This window comes from Sinohyriopsis cumingii, chromosome 15, assembly GCF_028554795.1.
Source record: "Sinohyriopsis cumingii isolate HCF-2022 chromosome 15, ASM2855479v2, whole genome shotgun sequence".
Classification (NCBI taxonomy): Eukaryota; Metazoa; Mollusca; class Bivalvia; order Unionida; family Unionidae; genus Sinohyriopsis; species Sinohyriopsis cumingii.
Window position 1 is genome coordinate 69,883,169 of NC_142975.1, and position 22,971 is coordinate 69,906,139.

The window sequence follows — 22,971 nt, forward strand, 5'->3', positions numbered from 1 at the left end:
TATGGAAGATGGCTATTGATCTTGCGGACAAATGGTCAAAGGTCAGGGTCATTGTAACTAAAATAACAATTATTTTCGCAGAATAAAGTTTATTCTACAGTAAATTCGTTGACCGAAATTTGTTGACGAATACGTATTTGTTAAGGAAGAACTTGTTGGTGGCTTTCGCATTGGGTAAGGAAGAAAACGTTTGGCGCCTAATTGTCAAAGGTCAAGGTCATATCAAACTAAAAGAAAATAATGGTTTCAACGCAATAAGTTTAGTTCAGAACCTCATACCTTGTACAAAGATCCAGGTCACTGAGACCCGTTAGTCAATAATCTTCACAGCAATCCATGCCCTTCTGGTGCCTACAATGTTTACTATTAAACGAAACTTTGCCGTTCACTGTACTCTTCTCAGATTATGCTTGGATAAGGTGTTCAAATACATTTACACTCCCTGTATGGTGTTCAAATAAATTTACATTCTCTCTATGTCATTCAAAATGCATTTACATTCTCTATATGTCATTCCAATACACTTACATTCATTATAAGGCATTCAAGCACATTTACTTTCTATATGGAAGACCTTTATAAACTGAAAACAATAAATATGTTCAGGAAATCAATACTATTTTTAGAATTCTAAGGTTTCATGCCAGTTAATCTGATCATTTAATGGTATGACCGTCATTCTTAAGGCTCCTTCTTTTACCAGTCAACTGTTTAAGATGCTATTTACTCGTCTTTTCTCAAAAAGCACTGACAGCCGAGTGTGTCCGATTTATGTGCTGAAACTATTTCATTAGTTGTAATACCTACGTTAACAGCTACGGTACATATTTTTATAACTCCAAACAACATGATAAATTATTATGCTTTAGTACGACTATAGCCCGACCAAGGTGAGCTTCGAATCGTTATAAATGTATGTTTTTTGAAGTTTGAAAAAGATAAAATAAATATTTATTTTCCTAGACTACCATGAAGGAAGTCATAAATCAGTTTGTCTTGTCTAGGCCAACGTCATTGCACGTTTCATTGAGAAATACAAAAAGTTAATTAGAAAGTTAGGTAAATTATTTCTAAACATGACTGCCTACGTTGACTTAGTATGGCGATGCAAATATTTTTGGACTCTGGATGTAAAGGCTAAGACAATGCAAGTGTTTACTCGTTATACGTATTCACTTCATTAACATGGCCATTTTAAATGAAGTTTGGAAAAACGCATGCTTAGGGAAATAATTTTGTTTTAGAAGAGGGGTTGGTTATAATTTTTCTTTTTTTCTATAAAAATAACTCCTACCACCGCTTTTTAACAGGTGGTCAGATTAGGTGTACTTTGTTCAAGGAGGAAGTTTTCTTTTTAACAGATGTTACCTGGTCTTATAAGTTGTACAAGTTCTAGGGACAAAATCTAACACATCTACAGCTACAGGTGACTTTTGTTTCGGATTTCAAACAGTCTTGCTAAGTGCTATATATGATCATGTCATAACCCCGAAGAAAGGCGGGGGGGGGGATGGGATATTTATTGAGGAGATACTAAAGAATTGCACCGAGGGAATCTTAAAAATGACCATATATATATATATATATATATATATATATATATATATATATATATATATATATATATATACTTAGACTTTGTACATAGTCTTTTAATAGCCCATAATACAAGGTTTAGATCATTTTCATTATCGACTATTTACGAAAATAGTCTTAGTCCCAGGTTTTGGCAAAGTTGCAATTTTTTTCATGTCATAGAAACGACACAAAAGTTTTAATTCCAACTGGAACATTATATTCATAGTGAGTGCGTGATGTGCCTCGTAGCTAAAATTGGGTGGTTTACTTCTTTTGTCTGAGGCTAGCCTTTAACATTTGAACGCCACGTTTGGGAGTTTGGTTGTAAAGCAAAAGGAGAATACTTGGAACTGCAAAACTACTGCGGAGCGAACGACTTAGTGTCTGCAAAATGCTTTAAGTTTGCGTGCAATGAACATATGTTACTCGTGCACCGTATGTTTTAGGCTAGCTACTACCGTTACAGAATCATCCATGTTGTTTATCTTGGTAAGACCCTGCACAACTCGCCAAGGACATGGACAAGATTGCACCCATGTCTTCAACGCGCCATATGCTAGTGTTAAATATTTTTCAAAAATTCAGAAGGCAAATGGTGAAGAAAGAAAAACTCCACAAAACAAATCTTCCTTGCTTAGCTATATTCTAATGACACACTGCAGGACACATTATTTTATAAAGAAAATAACATTTCCACAGACATTACAGTCTGCGGTAAGAGGCTTTTGAGTTGGGGGTGTAGGATGTGAGTGAGAGAGAGGTTTTATTTATAATTTAGAGCACCTGTCCATAATATGCCAACATGTTAACAATATACAATTTTACAGAAATGAGCTATTATACATTTTTATACAGAGATTTATATGTTACTGCAACATAAACAATGTCAGACTCGTCACATACGACGAGGCATTGATGTCACTATTTTTCTGGGCCAAATGTATAATGCAAATAATTAGAGAACTGAAGTACATGTATTGTTATTGGATTGTTACAGGTAATTATCGGCATAGATTTTTCTTCAGTAGGAAGGAAATAGTAAATATATTTTATGCTCTGCATTTTAATTCACGATACGCTGGGCAGATATAGATGAAATTAAATTTACCTTCGACTTCATTTAAATTGTGTTGAAACAAATAGGACAGCAACGACAGATTCATTAGTTTCGTTTGTCGTCCAGTCCCACTCATCAGAGAGAGAGAGAGAGAGAGAGAGAGAGAGAGTCTAAACGCTTCTCGTCCACTTTAATCTTTTTGTAGGTCAGACACTTTGTTGAAGGGACCAGCTAGCTCAGTTGTTGTTTTATCTCTTCATGCTGTACATACATTATGTATTTTGTATAGCACTAACTGCTTTAAAGTCATCGCACTCCATTATTAACAAACAAATCTACTTGTGTGAAGTCTAAAACTGGGGATGACGCCTGTTTTATGTTTGTAGGCATGTATCCGGTATGGCTCAATATGGAAATACGGTATCCACGACAAGTGGATATTTTTCAATCGCATTGTACAATCGATCGCATATTGTCGCATTTAATGCTGCGTCTTTAGGTGCATCAGATCAGATCTGACTTTATTGACGACTTATATTCTTGATTAGATTATGTATGTGTTTAAGCCGAATGCAACAAGCAAGGAGGATTTTATCTATGAACAACTCTAGTCTCGACCTGTCCTGGTTGTATCTGCGTAGATTTGGTTTCGTTTTTGTTGGCTTTAACGGTTCATTTAACACATTAGAGGCATATATCATGTCAAGGAAATAGGTGTTAAGTGCCTTTCCTAGGGACATAGTTAGGGTACCGGCAATCGTTGGAGTCCGATCTCAACCAACTGAGCTACGCCAGCTCCCTCTATCTGCATAGAGAATTTGCAGAGATCAGTTTTGGGAATAAACAGCAAACACTTCGCCCCCCCCCCCCCCACTTCTGCTGAACATATGCATCAGGTTGATGCATTTCGGTCACATAATAATGTTCATTCCGTCATAAACGAGATAAGGCTTCAATACACAGAAACTGAATTACAGAAAAATCATACCTATTGTTCGCTGGAAATTTATTCCCAAAAAAGAAACTGCAAACTATTCGGATCACAACAAATATATCTACTGACGGATAGCCGGCAGGATTGATTAAGGAGTTGCGAACGAAAAACTAGTTCGATGCATTAGCAACTTCTCGGTCAGTACTGGCGTGGTAAATAACCAAGATGGTCCGAATTGCAGCAAATGGCAGCTAACGGCATACATTCTAGGTATAGTCCGTAGGATTCACCTTGAAGTTACGAATGATTTTCATTTGCGATTGCCGATATGATGTCATTAATTTGTGTCATATTAAAACGAATCACTCATCAACATACTTTTGTTTGCGTATTTAATAAGAGAAATACTGGATTTTCAACATGAAGAAATTATATGAATTTCTAATACTCATTCAGCTGTTGTTTTATAGACAAGTAGCGACTGGGTAATTTTCCAGGACTTTTCTGTGTAATAACCCATGCTAAGAATCAGATATTCAGCTAAGAAATTCAACAAATAGTGCTAGAAATGCGAACCAACCTATGTTGTTGTTGTAGTTGTTGTTTTTGTAGGGTTTAACTCCATTTTTCAGCACACGATAGGCTATACATGGCGGCCAGTATTAATGGTGTAGGAAGAACCCGGGAAAACCCCTGAAAGAACCACTGACCCACGAGAAGCTACTGGCAAGCTTTCTCACATGCCCACATTAGCCGAATCCGAGACTCGAACCCACGCAGACAGAGGTGAGATGGCAGTGATCCGTAACAGAGAGCGCTTTAGACCATTCGGCCACTCGGGGCCCCCGAACCAACTTATAAATCTGGTAATGATTTTATCATTGTTTTGGACCCATAAATATGTAAAAGTAAAAATAAAAAAAATAAAAAATATACGGCAACATTTAACAAGCGATAAGCCTTAAGGAACTCCATAAGTAGTTTATTCAGAATGGAGGAGAGGTTGAGGATGGAATGCACTTCTAGTACTCCACTTCTCCGATCAAAAGGTCTGGCATTTAATATGATGACTATTTTTAGATACAGACGACATACGTAGAACAAAAAAAAATCTGAGTCATCCGAAAATTCACCCAAATGCCTGCGACGAACGGTAGTTATTGGCAGTCAGTGTTAAGGTGCAGATAGTCTTAAAAATACATACAATTTCCGGCAATATTTAATATCTTGTATGAAGACAAAGTCACTATGAGACCAAACGTTTTGCGACAAGGATTATGATCGACTAACAGTGCTGATTTTATGAATGATGTTGGTCCCACATTCATCTTCATTCTGTGGCATAGCTACTTATACTACTATTATTACTTATACTACTATTATTACTTATACTACTATTATTACTTGTACTACTAGTATTACTTGTACTACTAGTATTACTTGTACTACTATTATTACTTGTACTACTATTATTACTTGTACTGCTATTATTACTTATACTACTATTATTACTTGTACTACTATTATTACTTATACTACTATTATTACTTGTACTACTATTATTACTTATACTACTATTATTACTTGTACTACTATTATTACTTATACTACTATTATTACTTGTACTACTATTATTACTTGTACTACTAGTATTACTTATACTACTATTATTACTTGTACTACTAGTATTACTTGTACTACTATTATTACTTATACTACTATTATTACTTGTACTACTATTATTACTTATACTACTATTATTACTTGTACTACTAGTATTACTTGTACTACTATTATTACTTATACTACTATTATTACTTATACTACTAGTATTACTTGTACTACTATTATTACTTATACTACTAGTATTACTTATACTACTAGTATTACTTATACTACTATTATTACTTCTACTACTATTATTACTTATACTACTATTATTACTTCTACTATTAAACCTTGGAGATTATTACTTTACCCCGACTTTTAAACGGAAGGCTGTACTATTTTTATCTTAAAGGGTGGATATGCCATTGCTATTTTAACATAAACAAAATCATAATGGAAGGCAATTTTTTTTCATTGTCAGAGCATTAATCAGGACTGTTCCCGTGGCCTAGGGGTTAGAGCGTCCGCCTCGGATGTGTGAGGTCGCGGGTTCGAACCCCGGCCGAGTCATACCACCGACTTATAAAAATGGTTCTCACAGATGCCTCGCTATGCGCTCGGCATTAAGAGGTTAGTGTTAGGAGTGGTGGGCCTGGTGTCAGGATAATGTGACTGGGTGGGATATCATGTTACATGTTTGCGGCATAATGCCTCAGTGCTAGACATCACTATAAACTGCCACACTGCGGACATCGTAGCGTTATGACTGAAAATTGTTAAAGCCACGTTAAAAATCCAAATCTCACACACACACACACACACACACATTAATCTGTATCATTTAGACTTAACATGGGTAAGAAAGCACATAGATATTTTAGACCTAGTGTATGCATTGCCATACATAATGTTGACCTAGTGTACACATTGCCATATATAATATAGAGATAAATTTACACATTGCCATACATAATGTAGACCTAGTGTACATCTTCTACATACATAATGTAGAGATATTATACACAGTGTCATACATAATGTAGACCCAGTGTACACATTGCCATATATAATGTAGAGATAGTGTACACTATGCCATACATAATGTAGACCTAGTGTATACATTGCCATACATAATGTAGACCTAGTGTATGCGTATGCCATACATTATGTAGACCCAGTGGCGTCGCTAGGGGGGTGCGGACCGCACCGGGTGACACCATCTCAGAGGGGTGACACCAAAATGAAAAATTGCAAATTTACAGAGCACACACTGCTCGGTCTAGTCGGATTTCATAAGCGGATAACCGATCATAGTTGTTGTTGTTGTTGTTGTAGGGTTTAACGCCACTTTTCAGCACGCGATAGGCTATACATGGCGGCCAGTATTAATGGTGGAGGAAGAACCCAGGAAAACCTCGGAAAGAACCACCGACCCACGAGAAGCTACTGGCAAGCTTTCTCACATACCCACGTTGGCTGAATCCGAGACTCGAACCCACGCAGACAGGTGAGATGGCAGTGATCCGTAACGTACAGCGCTTTAGACCACTCTGCCACTCGGGGCCCCCCGATCATAGTTAAATACATGACTAGCTGGCACAGCAGTGGCATCGCTAGGAGGATGCGGGGGGTGCGGACTGCACCGGATGACACCATCAGAGGGGGTGACACCAAAATGACATTACTAAGGATTCTGTATGGTCTGTTACGGAAGGAGGACCATGGGGGTGACACCATGAGCTACCGCACTGGGTGACACCAACCCGAGTGACGCCACTGTGTAGACCTAGTGTACACAATACCATGCATAATGTAGACCTCCTGTACACATTGCCATATATAAGGAAGACCTAGTGTATGCGCATGTCATACATAAGCTTCAGCAGTCAACATTCATATTGTTTGTGACGAGCAGACGAATGTGTAGCTTTGTTGGCAGGTGGCCAAATTATCCCATCTGCGTGGCGTGGCTGCGAAGCGTGAAAACACATAAATGCCACATACTGAATTTTGTAAATTTTCCAGACGATAAGTATGTGGATAATTTCCACTAGACTTAATACATGTCTCGAAAATCTGTACAGTAAAACGATGAAACATATGAAATTAGAATTTATGAAAACTGCAATCGAGCAATGACGTTGAAAACGGATTTGCTTTTAAATTCTGACCGTACCAGAACAAGAAGTATTGCTTGTTACAAGTTGGATATTGTTTTGGATTTTGCATGCTGCTTATTTCAGATTAAAATTATCTCTGACAGCAGGGATGGTCAGTAGTTCGCGTGCCTGACTCGCATTTAGATAGCGTGCCGACTCGCAATCTGTTGTTGGGTCAGAGATTCGAATCCTATCCAAACCGACATGGATCGACTGACATGTGTCTCTGGGAGAAGCACTTTACTGTAATACCTCGTCAATAAATAGATTCTCACGTGCTGATGTGCTGCTAAACATTCATCACATACATTTTCCAAAAGTAGAAAAATGTATTTCTATGACATTAGGACCATCAAATAATTTAACCTCTGATAAAATCCATCCTCTTGGAGTACCATCAGTACTCTAGGTCTCAAAAAGAGAGACGAAAGACAACATGAGCAACACGAACTTTAAGACAGTATTAAACCACTCGTAGCTTGATAAAATGGTGCAAACGCATACTTTTCAGTTTAATTGGGTAGCTGTATTAGATATCGGGAAATTTATCAATACACTTTTCGAGCGAGAAAGCAGCACGTGCCTCTCAGAGAGCAAGAAGGGTTTGATAGCTTATTTATCGTAAGTTGCGTATCTCATCTTGGTATCAATTTGGGGCCGGTAATGGCTAATAATAAATGCTTTACATCCTTCTAATTTGTTACATGTTACAACCATGGTCCCTGCTTTGTATACAAAATCATGTTAAAAATAGATTTGGTCAGCGTTTTTAATATCTTTTGAAACATGTGCATCCGCTTTATTCACATTAGTTGGCTTTTATGTAAAATTTACTGCGTGGAATACACTCCTTTCTAACGATAGGGTTATTTCTGTTTCTTAGCGTGTGAGATTTTGCATCAACCGGCAGATGTTGGGCTTCCATACTGAGACATACGAATGCTCCAAAGACTGCAAACTCCCAATCATAAGAAGAAAAAAAAAAGAAGAAAAAAACTAAAACGTCACTTACGAAACATACTATGTACATAAACAAAGCGCTTATATATCTAGGGTATATCTAAACATATGGTTTTCAGATCGGTTGATATGGTACAAATTTCACAAATTTCATACACGTTGCAGCATTATCTGAATCAAGGACCTGATAGTATTTTAGTCTTGTATAAATATATGTCAGGCATTTTGTGTGGTCCTAAGTTTCATAAATGCATGGAATGTCGCCTGCATCTACAAATACTCACAACACTGAATGCTATTCTAGTGAGGTCGACATAAGAGCAGGATACTATCCAGACACACACACACACACACACACACACACACACACACACACACACATGTTTGTGTGTGTGTGTGTGTATTGCCAGCACCCATGTATCTTACAGTTCATTTCGCTAAAAGCTTTTATTGGCTGGGATGTTGAATACATTTTTCTTTAAATTTCTGTGGAATTTATTGCACACTATGTCGTCATTTTATTGTCGTGATTTAGGCCTTTCCGAAAAGGGTTGTTATCTACCCATGATCAGGAACCCTTCAAAGTCAAGGCGCATGCGTTAAAAGATGCATAACGTTGTTGTTGTTGGGTTTAACGCTATTTTTCAGCACAAGATAGGCTGTACATGGCGGCCAGTTTAACTAGTAGAGGAAGAACCCTGGAAAACCCCGGGAAGAACCACCGACCCACGAGAAGCTACTGGCAAGCTTTCTCATGTACCAACGTTTGCCGAGCCTGAGACTCGAACCCATGCAGACAGCGGTGAGATGGCAGTGATTCAGAACGCTGAGCGCCTTAGACCACGCGCCCACTCGGGGCCTTGATACATAACGTCTGGGTAGTGCTGAGTGTGGTGTGTGCAGTATTTGCTAGCTTACTTTGATACATAATTAAAAAATACCTCTGGAACAAACCATTTATATTTAAGTGAATTAAAATGTCACCTTGTAATATTAAACACATGTATTTCAGCTAAAATTTATTTGTGAAGCATTTCATATAATAGATATTTGAAAGAAAGGAAAAGGTTCAAAATATCCATACCTTTACCGATTTTGTAACAAATTAGTTCAGACATTCCTTTCGCCATATGTTAAACATACGTCAAGTACCAGTACTGAATTTTCCACTGTCAAAAGTATACCTTCACCACTCGTTAAATTTGTTTCTCTTACGCTTTTTAAAATTCATTCCTTCAATTTGATTTGTATAATTATAGGATTTAATAATAATAAAAGTTGTGGATGATATCACAATGGGGGCGAGCACAAAACCTAGCTGCTATTTTTAGGTAAATGGGTCATATGTCAATGCGTAATAGCTTAAGATCACAACAAGCTCTACAGAATAAATGGTTCAAGATGATAGCTCGACCCCTGCATCATATATTTCGTCAAGATGATGTCGACGAGAGCACTTCGTGAGTGAGGAAGGCGGCTGAAGGGTGGGAAAATCATGCAACTACAAGCCGCCAGGAATTACCATTTGGAATGGAGAAGAATGGCACGGGCCATGCAATGACATTAGAGTGCAGTGGTTGCATTGCATACTGCTTGTTCAACTGAACCGATCCATATCACCACAGGAGACGTCTTAAGAAATTATCCGGAACGCTGACCATCATTCGAAAGGGGGCGAGCACAAACCCTACACACATGGGTCATGACGAACCAACAAAAATAAGAAAAGGAAGCGTGGCATATGTATGCGCAAGCCGCTCGCGGAAACCTGTCTACTTACCTCGTCGAGTCTAAGGACAAAGAGCTTGGACTTTATGTCGCAGACGGCGTTGACTGAAAAATACCATGACTAGGAAAAGATTGCAGACTTTATTTGAAGAGGACACTTAGGGGTGGGTGCTGCCCACAAGTGAAGAATATGCCAGACCGAACACCAGTGGAGACCATATCAAGCTTAGACGTTACATGAAACTCGAGGTGTACAAGCCGAGTTACTTTCAAAGTTGCCTGGTCGAATACATATGGTTCTCATTTTGGCTAGAGAACCATTTTTGATAATATCTATTTTAATAACCTAATCTGATCTGCTTTGAACTGCCATTAAAATTGTTATCCTTTTATTTTTTCCTATGCGTGATACAAACTACGTATAATTAATTTTGACCTCGCTGATTGGTATTTATTAGTTTATTATATGTACACTGTGTACACACAATTCCAAGCTTATTAATGAATGAATCATTTTAAGTTTTTATATAACTTAATTGATTAGAATAATTGCACAGCAGGCTTATACATTATTGACGTTATTTATTTGTGCATTAAAATAACTGGACGCGATTTGATCAAGTACGGGCTGGCGTTTGAGGGCTCTTGTGCGTTCGCGCCATTTTTTCCGGTTCCTTGCCTCTGCCGGACATTCGTACATTGGCGGAGATGTGGAACCATTTCCACCCGTCTAAACCTGGGTGTTCCGATGTGACATCATAGTGGCGACCAATCGCTACAGGTGTCACATACTGCTTTGGTTGACACCCTGCTCAATTGATGGCAGACTGTATTATTTATTTTTATACATGGGTGCGTTTGTTGGGTCTATTCCCACTCGTGTTAGCCTTACATTCAGGTCGTTAGGGACTTAAAATAGTCTTTCGACCTGATGGTTCAAATAAACAGTGTTCTGTGAACACATAAATGCCTGGGGAATGAGGCACTAATTCCTTACCCCCAGGAACAATTAAACGTCCTGCAGTGCAGTGCAGGAATAAACCGTGATACATGCACAGTAGTGCGAAAATCACATTAAATCAAATAGTCAGTTGACCCCCGGTTATAAAAAAGTCAACACTGATATTTCAATGGTAGCTACTTTTCTTGTATTAAATAGTTCTACAAATTTTTAATAGCTTCCGCTTGAGAAAATTTACGATACTGTATTTAACAAATGCGTTTTTTTTTGTAAAATTTTACTTTAAATTCGTATGAATTCCAGACATCATTATGTCGATCAGACTGCTTGAATAGACTGCGTTGAAAACAAATCTGACTGTCTTTAGATCTTAAGCTGAAAGCTCTGGTTCCGGCTTCACTGGGATTCCATTTTCACTAAACACCTCATTTTTTTTTCTTCCTGAGATTGAGATCTTTCCTATATCTTGGTTTACATCAACATTCCTTTCCGTGAATATTTAACCCGGGTCAAGAATTTAAATACAGTGATAATATTTCAAATTCTACTCAGGAAATATTTTATTATATTTTTTGATAAAATTTCAAGAATTCCTCGATTCTTGGGGTTTCTGAAATTAAAAAGAAATTGAGTTAATTTTTAATCACATTCTTTTTCCACCAATGACGAAAAAATTCCCATAATTACCAGAGGTATTTAAGGAAAGAAAATACAAAAACAAACCATTTGTAGGAGAGATTTTGAATTTAATGAAAAAAGTATAGTAATTCACGCCAGATTTAGAATTTGTCTCCTTATTCATTTTACCTGACACTCATTAATCAGACAGTATAATTTGACTCCTTATTGATTTATCAGAGATATAAGTTGACTCCTTTTTTATTTATCAGACATAATTTGACTCCTTATTGATTTATCAGACATATAATTGAACTCCTTACTGATTTATCAGACATATACTGTGACTTCTTATTGATTTATCAGACATATAATTTGGCTCCGTATTGATTTATCAGACATAATTTGACTCATTACTGATTTATCAGACAGATAATTTGACTCCTCATTGATTTATCAGACATATAATGTGACTTCTTATTCATTGATCAAACATTTTAGGTTGACTCCTTATTCATTTATCCGATATTGGAGGTTGACCCCTTATTCATTTATCAGACATATAATTTGACTCTGTATTCTTTTACTAAACATTACAATTTTACTCATTATTCGATTATCATGCTGTGTGCAAGTAATGCCCCTGTCTTGAAAAGACCTGTAATAGCTGTTTGTCCCTTATGAGGATCATGTGTCTATGTGTGCGTGTGTGTGATTTGGATGTGTAACGTAGATTTAACAATTTTTCAGTCATATCACTACGATGTCTGTAGTGCGGCAGTTTATAGTGATGTCTAACATTGGGGCATCATGCTGCAGACACGTACCATGATGTCCCACCCAGTCACATTATCTTTACACCAGGCCGCACAGTTTTGTAAGTCTTTGGTATGACTCGGCCGAGGTTCGCTCTAACCATTAGGCCACCGGAGCAGTCCTTTAAGCGAGCTAATTTCGTGTCTTGGTTTACGTTTAACAATGAGACCAGGGCCAACCGCATCTTTATAAATTACCCCAGTGCTCTCAATTACAATTTTTATAAAATGGGAATTTAAGGATTGCTTATGGTAGAAGCCCTGTCCACTTCAGTTCGATGTTAAATAAAGGTTAAGGGTGACTGTAATAGCAGAATAAGAAACAACAACAAAACAACGAAAATAAAAAATAACAAGAAAAAAAACCCACGTTACAAATGAGATTATAAGCACACGTACTTCACAATGCGCTGGCAGTAGCCTGGTTACCCCCACCCCCCATCTTCCTTGTTATCGATCGTTTTCTGCATACGATGATTACTTTTCCCACACATACATACATTCATTTAACCACACATAGATACATTCACCGGATAATGTGTTTTGCTATACCTGTAAATCATGGCTAATGGGTCTAGTTAATTAGGTTTTTGTCTTAGTGATACAATAACCACAAGAACAGAGGGAGTCCTACTCTTTACAAATAAACCACGTTTACGAACAGCTAATTATTTTGCTTTTCTGTTGCTTCCAGGCTTAGACGCGGTTGGGAAAACTACACTATTGTATAAACTGAAGCTGGGTGAAGTCATTTCACACACAGTTCCAACAATAGGTAAGAAACAGTATGCTCCCCGGTACGTTCTGAGCACGTCGAGGTTTTCTGTGAACAGATTGTGGCAGCTGCAGAAACCTAGGTGTGTTCCAAATGCTTATTTTTACTGTTATGCTGCGGTTATTGATTATTTAGGGGCCTGGATAGAGCTGCAGAAATGCACACTCAGTGCCAAAATGCAGTCCTGGTCTTGGGCCTTTCTCCCTGCGCGTACAAGAATATGTGGCCTGTCATACAAGTTCGGCAAGCTAACTGCATCTCCCTGTGAAAACACAATTAATAAAAAATATGCCCCCCCCCCCAAAAAAAATAAAAAACAAACATCGGCCAACCTCGCAGCCGCATTCCAGATTATCCATTATCATGAACTGAAATTTGTGTACGTTACTTTATAACGAATTTTCTGATTTTGAAAAAATTACATTTTGGAGATTTTTTTAAATTTCTCTTTTAAATTAAATTTTATTCATTCTTCATGGTTAAAATTTTACAAACACTCACAAAATCGCAGAAAGTTGGACCTTGCAGAAATTTCACAATATACGATATTCGTTTCAAACGTTGAAACACAGACCAAGACGTTTTATTAAATAGAGTTTTGGAAATTGTTTTAAATGTTGACATGAAAGTAGACGATAATTAATAGTAAGTATTTCGCCAAATGAAAAGAAAACTATTTCACTGTCAGAAGATGATTGAAAAAGTTATCTGTGTGTGCAAATACACAAGTATATCCACTTCCAAGTCAGCAAATCCGTGGGTATATCCACAACGAAGTCAGCAAATAATGAGTATATCCACTTCGAAGTCAGCAAATCCGTGAGTCTATCTACCTCGAAGTCAGTATATCGACTTTGAAGTCAGCAAATACATAAGTATACGCACTTCGAATTTAGCAAATACATGAGAATGACCACACTGAAGTCAGCAAATAAATGAGTATATCCACTTTGAAGTCCACACATACATAAGTTTACCATCTTCGAAGTTATAAATACATGAATATGTTCACTTCGAATTCAGCAAATACATGAGTATATCCACTTCGTAGTCTGCACATACATCAACATATCTTCGACGAAGTTGCAAACACATGATCTTCCACTTCGAAGTCGTGAGAATACGGTCCCACTCAATCGTCGGATATATATTGATCAAGACCTCTGCTGCTTTACATTCCACTGTGCTGGTTTCATTGGCAGGCAATATCTCGGTTTATGTAGACATTCATACAAGTAAAAGTTCGATTAATCAGTTATCTATTTTGTACCTAGATTAATTCTTTTATGACAGAAAAGAAAACAAATCAATTGCCTCTTTATGCACAGACATATTAGCATTAACTAATCAACATGTGGTTATTTTCTTTTAAGGAACAAATCTGATTTACATGCATTTTCACAATCTTTTATAGCGTCATTACGTAGGCAAGGAATAAACTAAAAGAAAATTCAGTACATTTTGTATCAGTTTCAGTCATATCGCAGGAGCCATGATAGTTAACTTTTTAAAGTTCCTAGTGATGATGAATGTTGGATACCGAGTTTGTCGGCTGTGATTATCCAATGACGAGTCCATTCAAAATATAAGTAACGCTCCGTGGTATGTATGCATACATGCGTGCGTGTCTGTATATATGTATGTACACCTGTTTTATCTCGTATAATAACGGCGTAATCTGACGTAAATTCAATCGGCTTGAAATCTTCAATTCCCCATTCACGCCTCCCACCCGCCTACTCCCACCCACTCAAAAAATAAAAAGTGTGTTCTGACATGGCGGTTCTCCTTGCCGTTAACGATAATTATAGCGTGATATCGTGGAAATGTTTTGCATGAGTTATATTCTGCATTCATTGTCAAAATATTTATGTATGGTAAAATAATAAGAAACCAGAAAAAGGTTTTTCAGTTGGATCACTATATGGACACAACGTGCTGTCATCAGAGGATGTTTTACAAGAGGTCGCTATTAAAATGACTGTATAATAAGAAAGTCGATTGATTTGTCTCACTTCCTTCTCCGAGAGAGAGAGAGAGAGAGAGAGAGAGAGAGAGAGAGAGAGAGAGAGAGAGAGAGAGTTAGTTTACTTTTTACAGAATATATTATTTTCCTTTTAGGTTTCAATGTGGAAACTATACAGTACAGAGATATTCATTTTACGACTTGGGACATCGGAAGCCGTGATAAAGTGGTAATTATGTGGGCTAATTGAATTGCCTTTTCTTTCATAACTCAATAACTCATCGCATTCACGCTTTTACATCTCATTTTTTTTATCATTCCTAATTCCTCATTCTCGTGAACTGGGGGGTTATGCACTGTTAGCCCTTGAGGCCAAATATCAATGGTGATGAACCTGTCTTCGTAGCTGAGTTGCATGCAAACCACAGTTTTTTTTAATGACATATTTTCCTGACGAATATACTGGATGTAGTTTGTATGCTGCAGACTTGATTCAGCAAAGTTGACATATATCTCCTGTATGTCTTCAGACTTTAAAATGTCATACAACTGTATTCTTTAAATGTATTAAAAATTATTACGATCACGTGAGCTTGTCTTTTTTTTAGAATTAATACTTGATCTTTAAAGCTCACATCTGTTTGAATATCATCTTTTTACTCCTGACTTAATGCAATGAGAATAACATCCGAGTACTCCAGACTTGATGCAATACAAGTAACATATGTATACTCCCGACTTTATGCAATACAAGTAACATATGTGTACTCTCGACTTGATGCAATACAAGTAACATATGCATACTCCCGACTTTATGCAATACAAGTAACATATGTATACTCCCGACTTTATGCAATACAAGTAACTTATGTGTACTCCCGACTTGATGCAATACAAGTAAAATGTGTACTCCCGACTTTATTCAATACGAATAGTATCTGAGTATTCCTGATTTGATGCAACACGAACAACACTGAGTACTCCTGACTTTATTTAATAGGAAAAACAGTACTCCTGACTTGTTTCAATACGAATAACATCCGAGTACTACTGACTTAATGTAACAGGAATGACAGCTAAGTAGTCCTGTATTTATTTGCACACATTTCCGGATTTAGTTCAGTTTGGTTGTCTATGTTTTGCATTTAGGTTTAGACTGCATCAACTGTACCAGTTAATTCGTGTGGTACCATTTAATCCGATTAGGTTTGACTGCGTGAGTGGTACTAGTTAATCCGAATGATGCCAGTTAATCCAGTTAGTAAATACGGTTCTAAATTTCTGCATGAACAATTTCTTTGCATCTAGGATCGCTCCGTTGACCTAATGGTTAGAGCGTCCGCCTCGGATGCGGGAGGTCGCTGGTTCGAACCCCGGTCAAGTCATACCAAAGACTAATATAAATGGTTCTAACAGCTGCCTCGCTAGGCGCTCAGCTTGAAGAGGTTAGTGTTAGGACTGGTCGGCCTGGTGTCAGAATAACATGACTGGGTGGGACATAATGCTGCATGTCTGCGGCATGATGCCACAGTGCTAGACTTCACTATAAACTGTCACACTGCAGACATCGTAGAGATATGACGGACAAATTGTTAAAGCTACGTTAAAAATCTAATCACACACACACACACACACACACACACACACACACACACACACAAATACCGTGCATTTAATTTCTTATTTTCTCTTTTCATCAATCTGTTGTTTTTTTTTAAGATCCGAGATTTTTTTTTAGGTCATTCAACACCACTATATCCAGTATCAGTTAATTTATTGTCAGCTCGTTTCCTGCATGACTTTATATCATTTAAACTTGTTATCCATCCTCCAAACGTTTACGTATACTGGCTTATTACAAATTATTCGCCCCATCGTTTTGTTAACAGCTAAAACTGTTATAGTTTAAGTCTATGTTAATTTATGCACCTCTTGTTTATGTGTTTGTCGCAGTGTTTATTTAATGATCTAACTTGTGTAGGTTAGCAAATCCAAAGGAGAATCGCTGAAACACCACAGTGATCAATGACATGATTTCTACCAACATTAAAAGCCAAATGTTAAAGCATACAGTGCAAAAGTTGTCACTTTTCCATTTTCATCTATTATGCTGACATTCAATCTGTTAATTGGACCTCTTGTACTTTCTTGTAATATAATAATCATTTCTATGGGATTTAAATCATCAACCTAAAACGTTTTGACAGTTCGAGTCTCTTGTAATTGTTTGTGATGTAATAGTCAATATCACTGTTTCTAACAATGTCAACCTTTAACGTTTGTACAGGTCGAGTAATGTAATAGTCAATTCTACTGTATTTAACAGTCAACCTAAAAAGTTTTTACAGGTCGAGCAATGTAATAGTCAATTCCACTGTATTTAACATTCAACCTAAAACGTTTTTACAGATCGAGTAATGTAATAGTCAATTCCACTATATTTAACAGTCAACCTTTAACGTTTTTACATGTCGCGTAATGCAGTAGTCAATTCTACTGTATTTAACAGTCAACCTTTAACGTTTGTACAGGTCGAGTAATGTAATAGTCAATTCTACTGTATTTAACAGTCAACCTTTAACGTTTTGACAGGTCGAGTAATGTAATAGTGAATTCCACTGTATTTAACAGTCAACCTAAAACGTTTTTACAGGTCGATTAATGTAATAGTCAATTCCACTATATTTAACAGTCAACCATAAACGTTTTTACAGGTCGAGTAATGTAATAGTCAATTCAACTGTATTTAACAGTCAACCATAAACGTTTTTACAGGTCGAGTAATGCAATAGTCAATTCCACTGTATTTAACAGTCAACCTAAAACGTTTTTACAGGTCGAACAATGTAATAGTCAATTCCACTGTATTTAACAATGTGAACCTAAAACGTTTTTACAGGTCTAGTAATGTAATAGTCAAGTCCACTGTATTTAACATTCAACCTAAAACGTTTTTACAGGTCTAGTAATGTAATAGTCAAGTCCACTGTATTTAACATTCAACCTAAAACGTTTTTACAGGTCGAGTAATGTAATAGTCAAGTCCACTGTATTTAACATTCAACCTTTAACGTTTTTACAGGTCGAGTAATGTAATAGTCAAGTCCACTGTATTTAACAGTCAACCTAAAACGTTTTTACAGGTCGAATAATGTAATAGTCAATTCCACTGTATTTAACAATGTGAACCTAAAACGTTTTTACAGGTCTAGTAATGTAATAGTCAAGTCCACTGTATTTAACATTCAACCTAAAACGTTTTTACAGGTCTAGTAATGTAATAGTCAAGTCCACTGTATTTAACATTCAACCTAAAACGTTTTTACAGGTCGAGTAATGTAATAGTCAAGTCCACTGTATTTAACATTCAACCTTTAACGTTTTTACAGGTCGAGTAATGTAATAGTGAATTCCACTATATTTAACAATGTGAACCTAAAACGTTTTTACAGGTCTAGTAATGTAATAGTCAAGTCCACTGTATTTAACAATGTGAACCTAAAACGTTTTTACAGGTCTAGTAATGTAATAGTCAATTCCACTGTATTTAACAGTCAACCTAAAACGTTTTTACAGGTCGAATAATGTAATAGTCAATTCCACTATATTTAACAATGTGAACCTAAAACGTTTTTACAGGTCTAGTAATGTAATAGTCAAGTCCACTGTATTTAACAATGTGAACCTAAAACGTTTTTACAGGTCTAGTACTGTAATAGTCAAGTCCACTGTATTTAACAATGTGAACCTAAAACGTTTTTACAGGTCTAGTAATGTAATAGTCAAGTCCACTATATTTAACAATGTGAACCTAAAACGTTTTTACAGGTCTAGTAATGTAATAGTCAAGTCCACTGTATTTAACAATGTGAACCTAAAACGTTTTTACAGGCAGAGTGAATTGTAATTGCTTGTTATGTAATAGTTATTTCCGCTGTATTTAACAATGTCGACCTATTTTTTGACAGATAGAGTCAGTTGGAAATACATTTCTTTTTGCAATAATGTTTATTGTTAATGAACTTAATAGAAAAAAAAAAAACTTGTAAAGTCAGGTTTTAAAAAACCTACGATCATTATTTATCCAACACGGAATCATTCAACTATTAAGTTGTGTTTCAGTCTTTGAACAAATATATTTTCTTTGTTGTCACAATTTGCAATCATTTCCTCTTGAACTTTATTCACATGCATTTAATGTTCTATAAACCATCAGAAATGATTGTCTTGTTTCATTACATTCGTTTATGTAATAGAAATATTATTTTTGAGTTCACTGGAAGCATTTAAATACCAAGGAACAAAGCCTATTATAAGCGAAATTGGGACAGTCAATGCACAAGCATCAAACACTATAGATTTATTTTTAACCTACATACCTGTAAGCTTCTGTATTAATCCCGCTAAACGCAAACCAGCTGCAGAAGCACTTCTACGGACTGAAACTGTTGCCACAACTATCTCTACTCAGTTCAAAACATTGTAGATAATTTGTTTTCTTTGCCAAACATCTATAGTGTTCGATCTCTCTTATTAAATCCTTTTTAATCTCTTTAATATTAGCAAGTTACAATTTTGAACATTACTTTTGATATTTGTGGGCCATAGCGGTGGAACGTTTTGTGTATTTTAACTCATTTATATAAAGGAAAGCGATATAGCTTAACTTTGAAGTGGTAGTCTTTTAGCTTTTTGTTGTTGTTGTTTTTAATTCAGCAGAACCGTTAAGATGTAATGTTTTAATTATTAGTGTACTTTGAATAACGGTTGTCTTTGACACGTTATTGCTCGAGAATACCTCATCTTCTGCGACGATTGGTAAACAATTATTTTGCTTTTGGAAATTATAATGTAATTTTCTTTGCTCTAGAAGTACTAATGCAATGTATAGATCCTATGCTATTTATCAAACCGTAATTTTGGCCTTGCAAAACGTTCATTTGAGTAACAGTTCTTTCTTGTAAAAGTCTGCGTGCTATGAGATTGTCGCCTGGTAATGAAAAAAGTTAAAAAAACTGGACTTGTAAGGTAACTCTTTCAACATCCATAGTTGGTCGATCAAGTGTAAACAATTCGTTCTTTATTGTTGTTGTTGTTGTAGGGTTTAACGCCGTTTTTCAGTACACGATAGGCTATATATGGCGGCCAGTATTGACGGTGGAGGAAGAACCCGGGAAAACCCCGGAAAGAACCACCGACCCACGAGAAGCCGCATCCTATGTAGAAATACGGATCGTAGTGTTTCGTGAAATACGCATTGTATTGTGCCAACTTTATTCATGAATAAGCGCAAATCATGTTTTACTCTGTCAGTCAGGTTTGTCATGAGTACTTAATATAGTTCCCACGCGCCGATATAACAGTCATCTCCAATTACTGGGCTGCTAATGTGATAGGAAATAAATTCGGTTGATGATGGGGAATTTCAGATTAATTCTGTAGAAAGGTTATTCAGAATAACTCGTGTTTTTCTGCACTGTTCATTTTGGTGTTCTAAATGTAGGTTTAAAAGTTTCTTTGCTAGAATTATTCTTCATAATGGAGATGAATACTCTATTACTGCTAATTTGGAAATACTTTCTGAGTGATTGTATTAACAACAGCCTTGTTTTTTTTATGTTGTAGCGACCTCTATTCCGCCATTACTACAAAGGGATGGATGCAGTGGTGATAATCATTGATAGCACAGACAGCGAGAGATTGGACGAGCTAAATTATGACGTCATCAAGCCAGCGCTCGGAGCAGACGAACTGTCTAATTCTGTGTTCCTATTTCTTGCCAATAAATGTGACTTGCCGAATACAATGAGCTCCCAGGAGATAGCTGACAGACTTAATTTAAAAGCAGTCAAACATAATTGCAGTAAGTATACATTCACTTCAGAAATACACTATACTCCGCCCAAAAACCTTTTTCAACTGCATGAAAATATTATTACCAATCATATGGCTGCATTTATCAATCTCGAATAAAATCGTTTACTCTGGATATCGAGTAAACTTTTAATACAGAAGGGCCCAGATAGCCAATAATGGAGGAAGTAATAGCTCTACACACCTAAGACCCTTGGTTCGATACTCAGATTTGCACGTGCAGGGGTCAAGAGTAGCCCCTTCCAGGTCGGCTCTGCACATATTTCTGATTTCATTCACCTTATTGACTACCTTACGTTAATATTTGAAATGTTCAAATATCATGTGTCCGTAGTTGCACAAAAAATTCTTAAATAAGCTAAATAAAAATGGTATTAAATGAAATAAACTTCATACAGACCCAAGCATACGCATCTTACTTGGTTTTTGAGGGCTAACGTAGTTTACGAAACAAGTTTAAGTATTTCGCATCAAGTTTAAGGTGGGAGCATTTTCGTATTTATTATTCCTTGAAGAGAAGGTCTGCATTATGAACAACAATCATTTAAAACTTTCAGCCATTATGCATGCCAGTGCCGTGACTGGGGAAGGTTTAACAGAAGCCATGGATTGGTTAGCGGTTCAATTAGGATCTGTACAGGCTCGAAAGACTTTGATGGCACCTGCTACTATGGCAACGGAAAAACCAGAGGAGCTGCCAGTTAAACTGGAAAACAGACTGGACTACTGCACAAGAGCATACAGTGCAATAAAATGTCTGTTCACAAGACCAAGCAAACAAGACAGTCCAGAAGTGTAGATGTTTTATTGAATAAGCATTTGGACGCTTTTCATTGAATGATCACGTGATGTTCTTTACGTATTTGCAGCCATACCTGACTATTAAATAGTCACATTTAGATAATATTTGTTTTCATATTTAAAAATCATCAATGCACTCATCCTCTTGAAAACAGAATGACATTGGGCTATAGGTTTTAGGAATAGTGTCGAAGTTCTATGTCTGCATTTTCATGGATACAGAACGGGTGAAGTCTTCAATTTAAATATTATCAAAAAACAGTTATTGACAAACTCAGTCTTTGAACAGATGATACAAGAATATACTGGTCTCTCCCGAATAGAAGGGATAGATGTAGTAAATCTGTTGTACATACGGTGGCACTGAAGGTATTTTATTATCATTAAAAATATATAAACACTGTAGTTAATTAAGTTGACAATGTACACCTGTCTTATGGCTTAGAAATGCAATAAACTAACCATATATATTACTGAATGTGACATGTTAAAAGTCATTGTGATCTCTCAAAGTAACAAAACTTGTGATGGTGATAGAACAGTACATTAATTTTTCAAGCAATTTGTGGATAAACACGTGCCTCTTTGTTAACGTTTTAGCACAGTGCTTGACACCGGTAGTATGCATAATAGCTGGCATGTAAGCTATACTGGTTCTCTATTTAAATAAAGATTATCTTTGTAATACTCTTAAATATAGAGAAATAACTGCCCTGGTCTGTTTTGGCAAACATTTCACTTATGTTGTAAATAATAGATTAAACTCATTATCTAGAAGGTACTGATTTGTCATATGATTAGTAGCCAGGCTTTAGAAAATGTTATGTTATTGGTGACCACATTTTCAATCTATAAGATTAATTCATGTTCTATATGGTATATATGACGAATAAATTATTTTGTGCATTTATTGACAATATAATGGCTTTCGACGCCGTAGAGACACTTTATTGTGAAGATACGTTGTAAATCATTAATGTTAAAGTATTGAAGGTTTATACATGAATGCCAAGTTCTTTGTACTGCTTGCTCAAATATTTAACCTCTAATAATTGGTGTACGTCAGGGGAGATTTTGTTTTCCTATTTTATTCTGAATTTTATTGATTTTGTAGGTCGTATTACTCAAGTATATGAT

The 22,971-nt window shown here is 36.3% G+C and overlaps 1 protein-coding gene across 2 annotated transcripts in view; it reads left to right on the forward strand.

Moving 5' to 3' along the window:
- Positions 1-22,006, forward strand: part of LOC149782030 (ADP-ribosylation factor 1-like) — a 43,838-nt gene extending 21,832 nt beyond the window's left edge. The window contains exons 2-5 of one of the 2 annotated variants that reach the window (XM_089933434.1): positions 13,113-13,193; positions 15,315-15,388; positions 20,785-21,022; positions 21,591-22,006. In XM_089933434.1, coding sequence (XP_089789560.1) covers positions 13,113-13,193; positions 15,315-15,388; positions 20,785-21,022; positions 21,591-21,832 — 635 coding nt within the window. In that variant the 3' untranslated portion in view covers positions 21,833-22,006. The remainder of the gene's footprint in view (positions 1-13,112; positions 13,194-15,314; positions 15,389-20,784; positions 21,023-21,590) is intronic. The other variant, XM_089933435.1, reaches the window with a different exon arrangement.
- Positions 22,007-22,971: the final 965 nt, after the last annotated feature.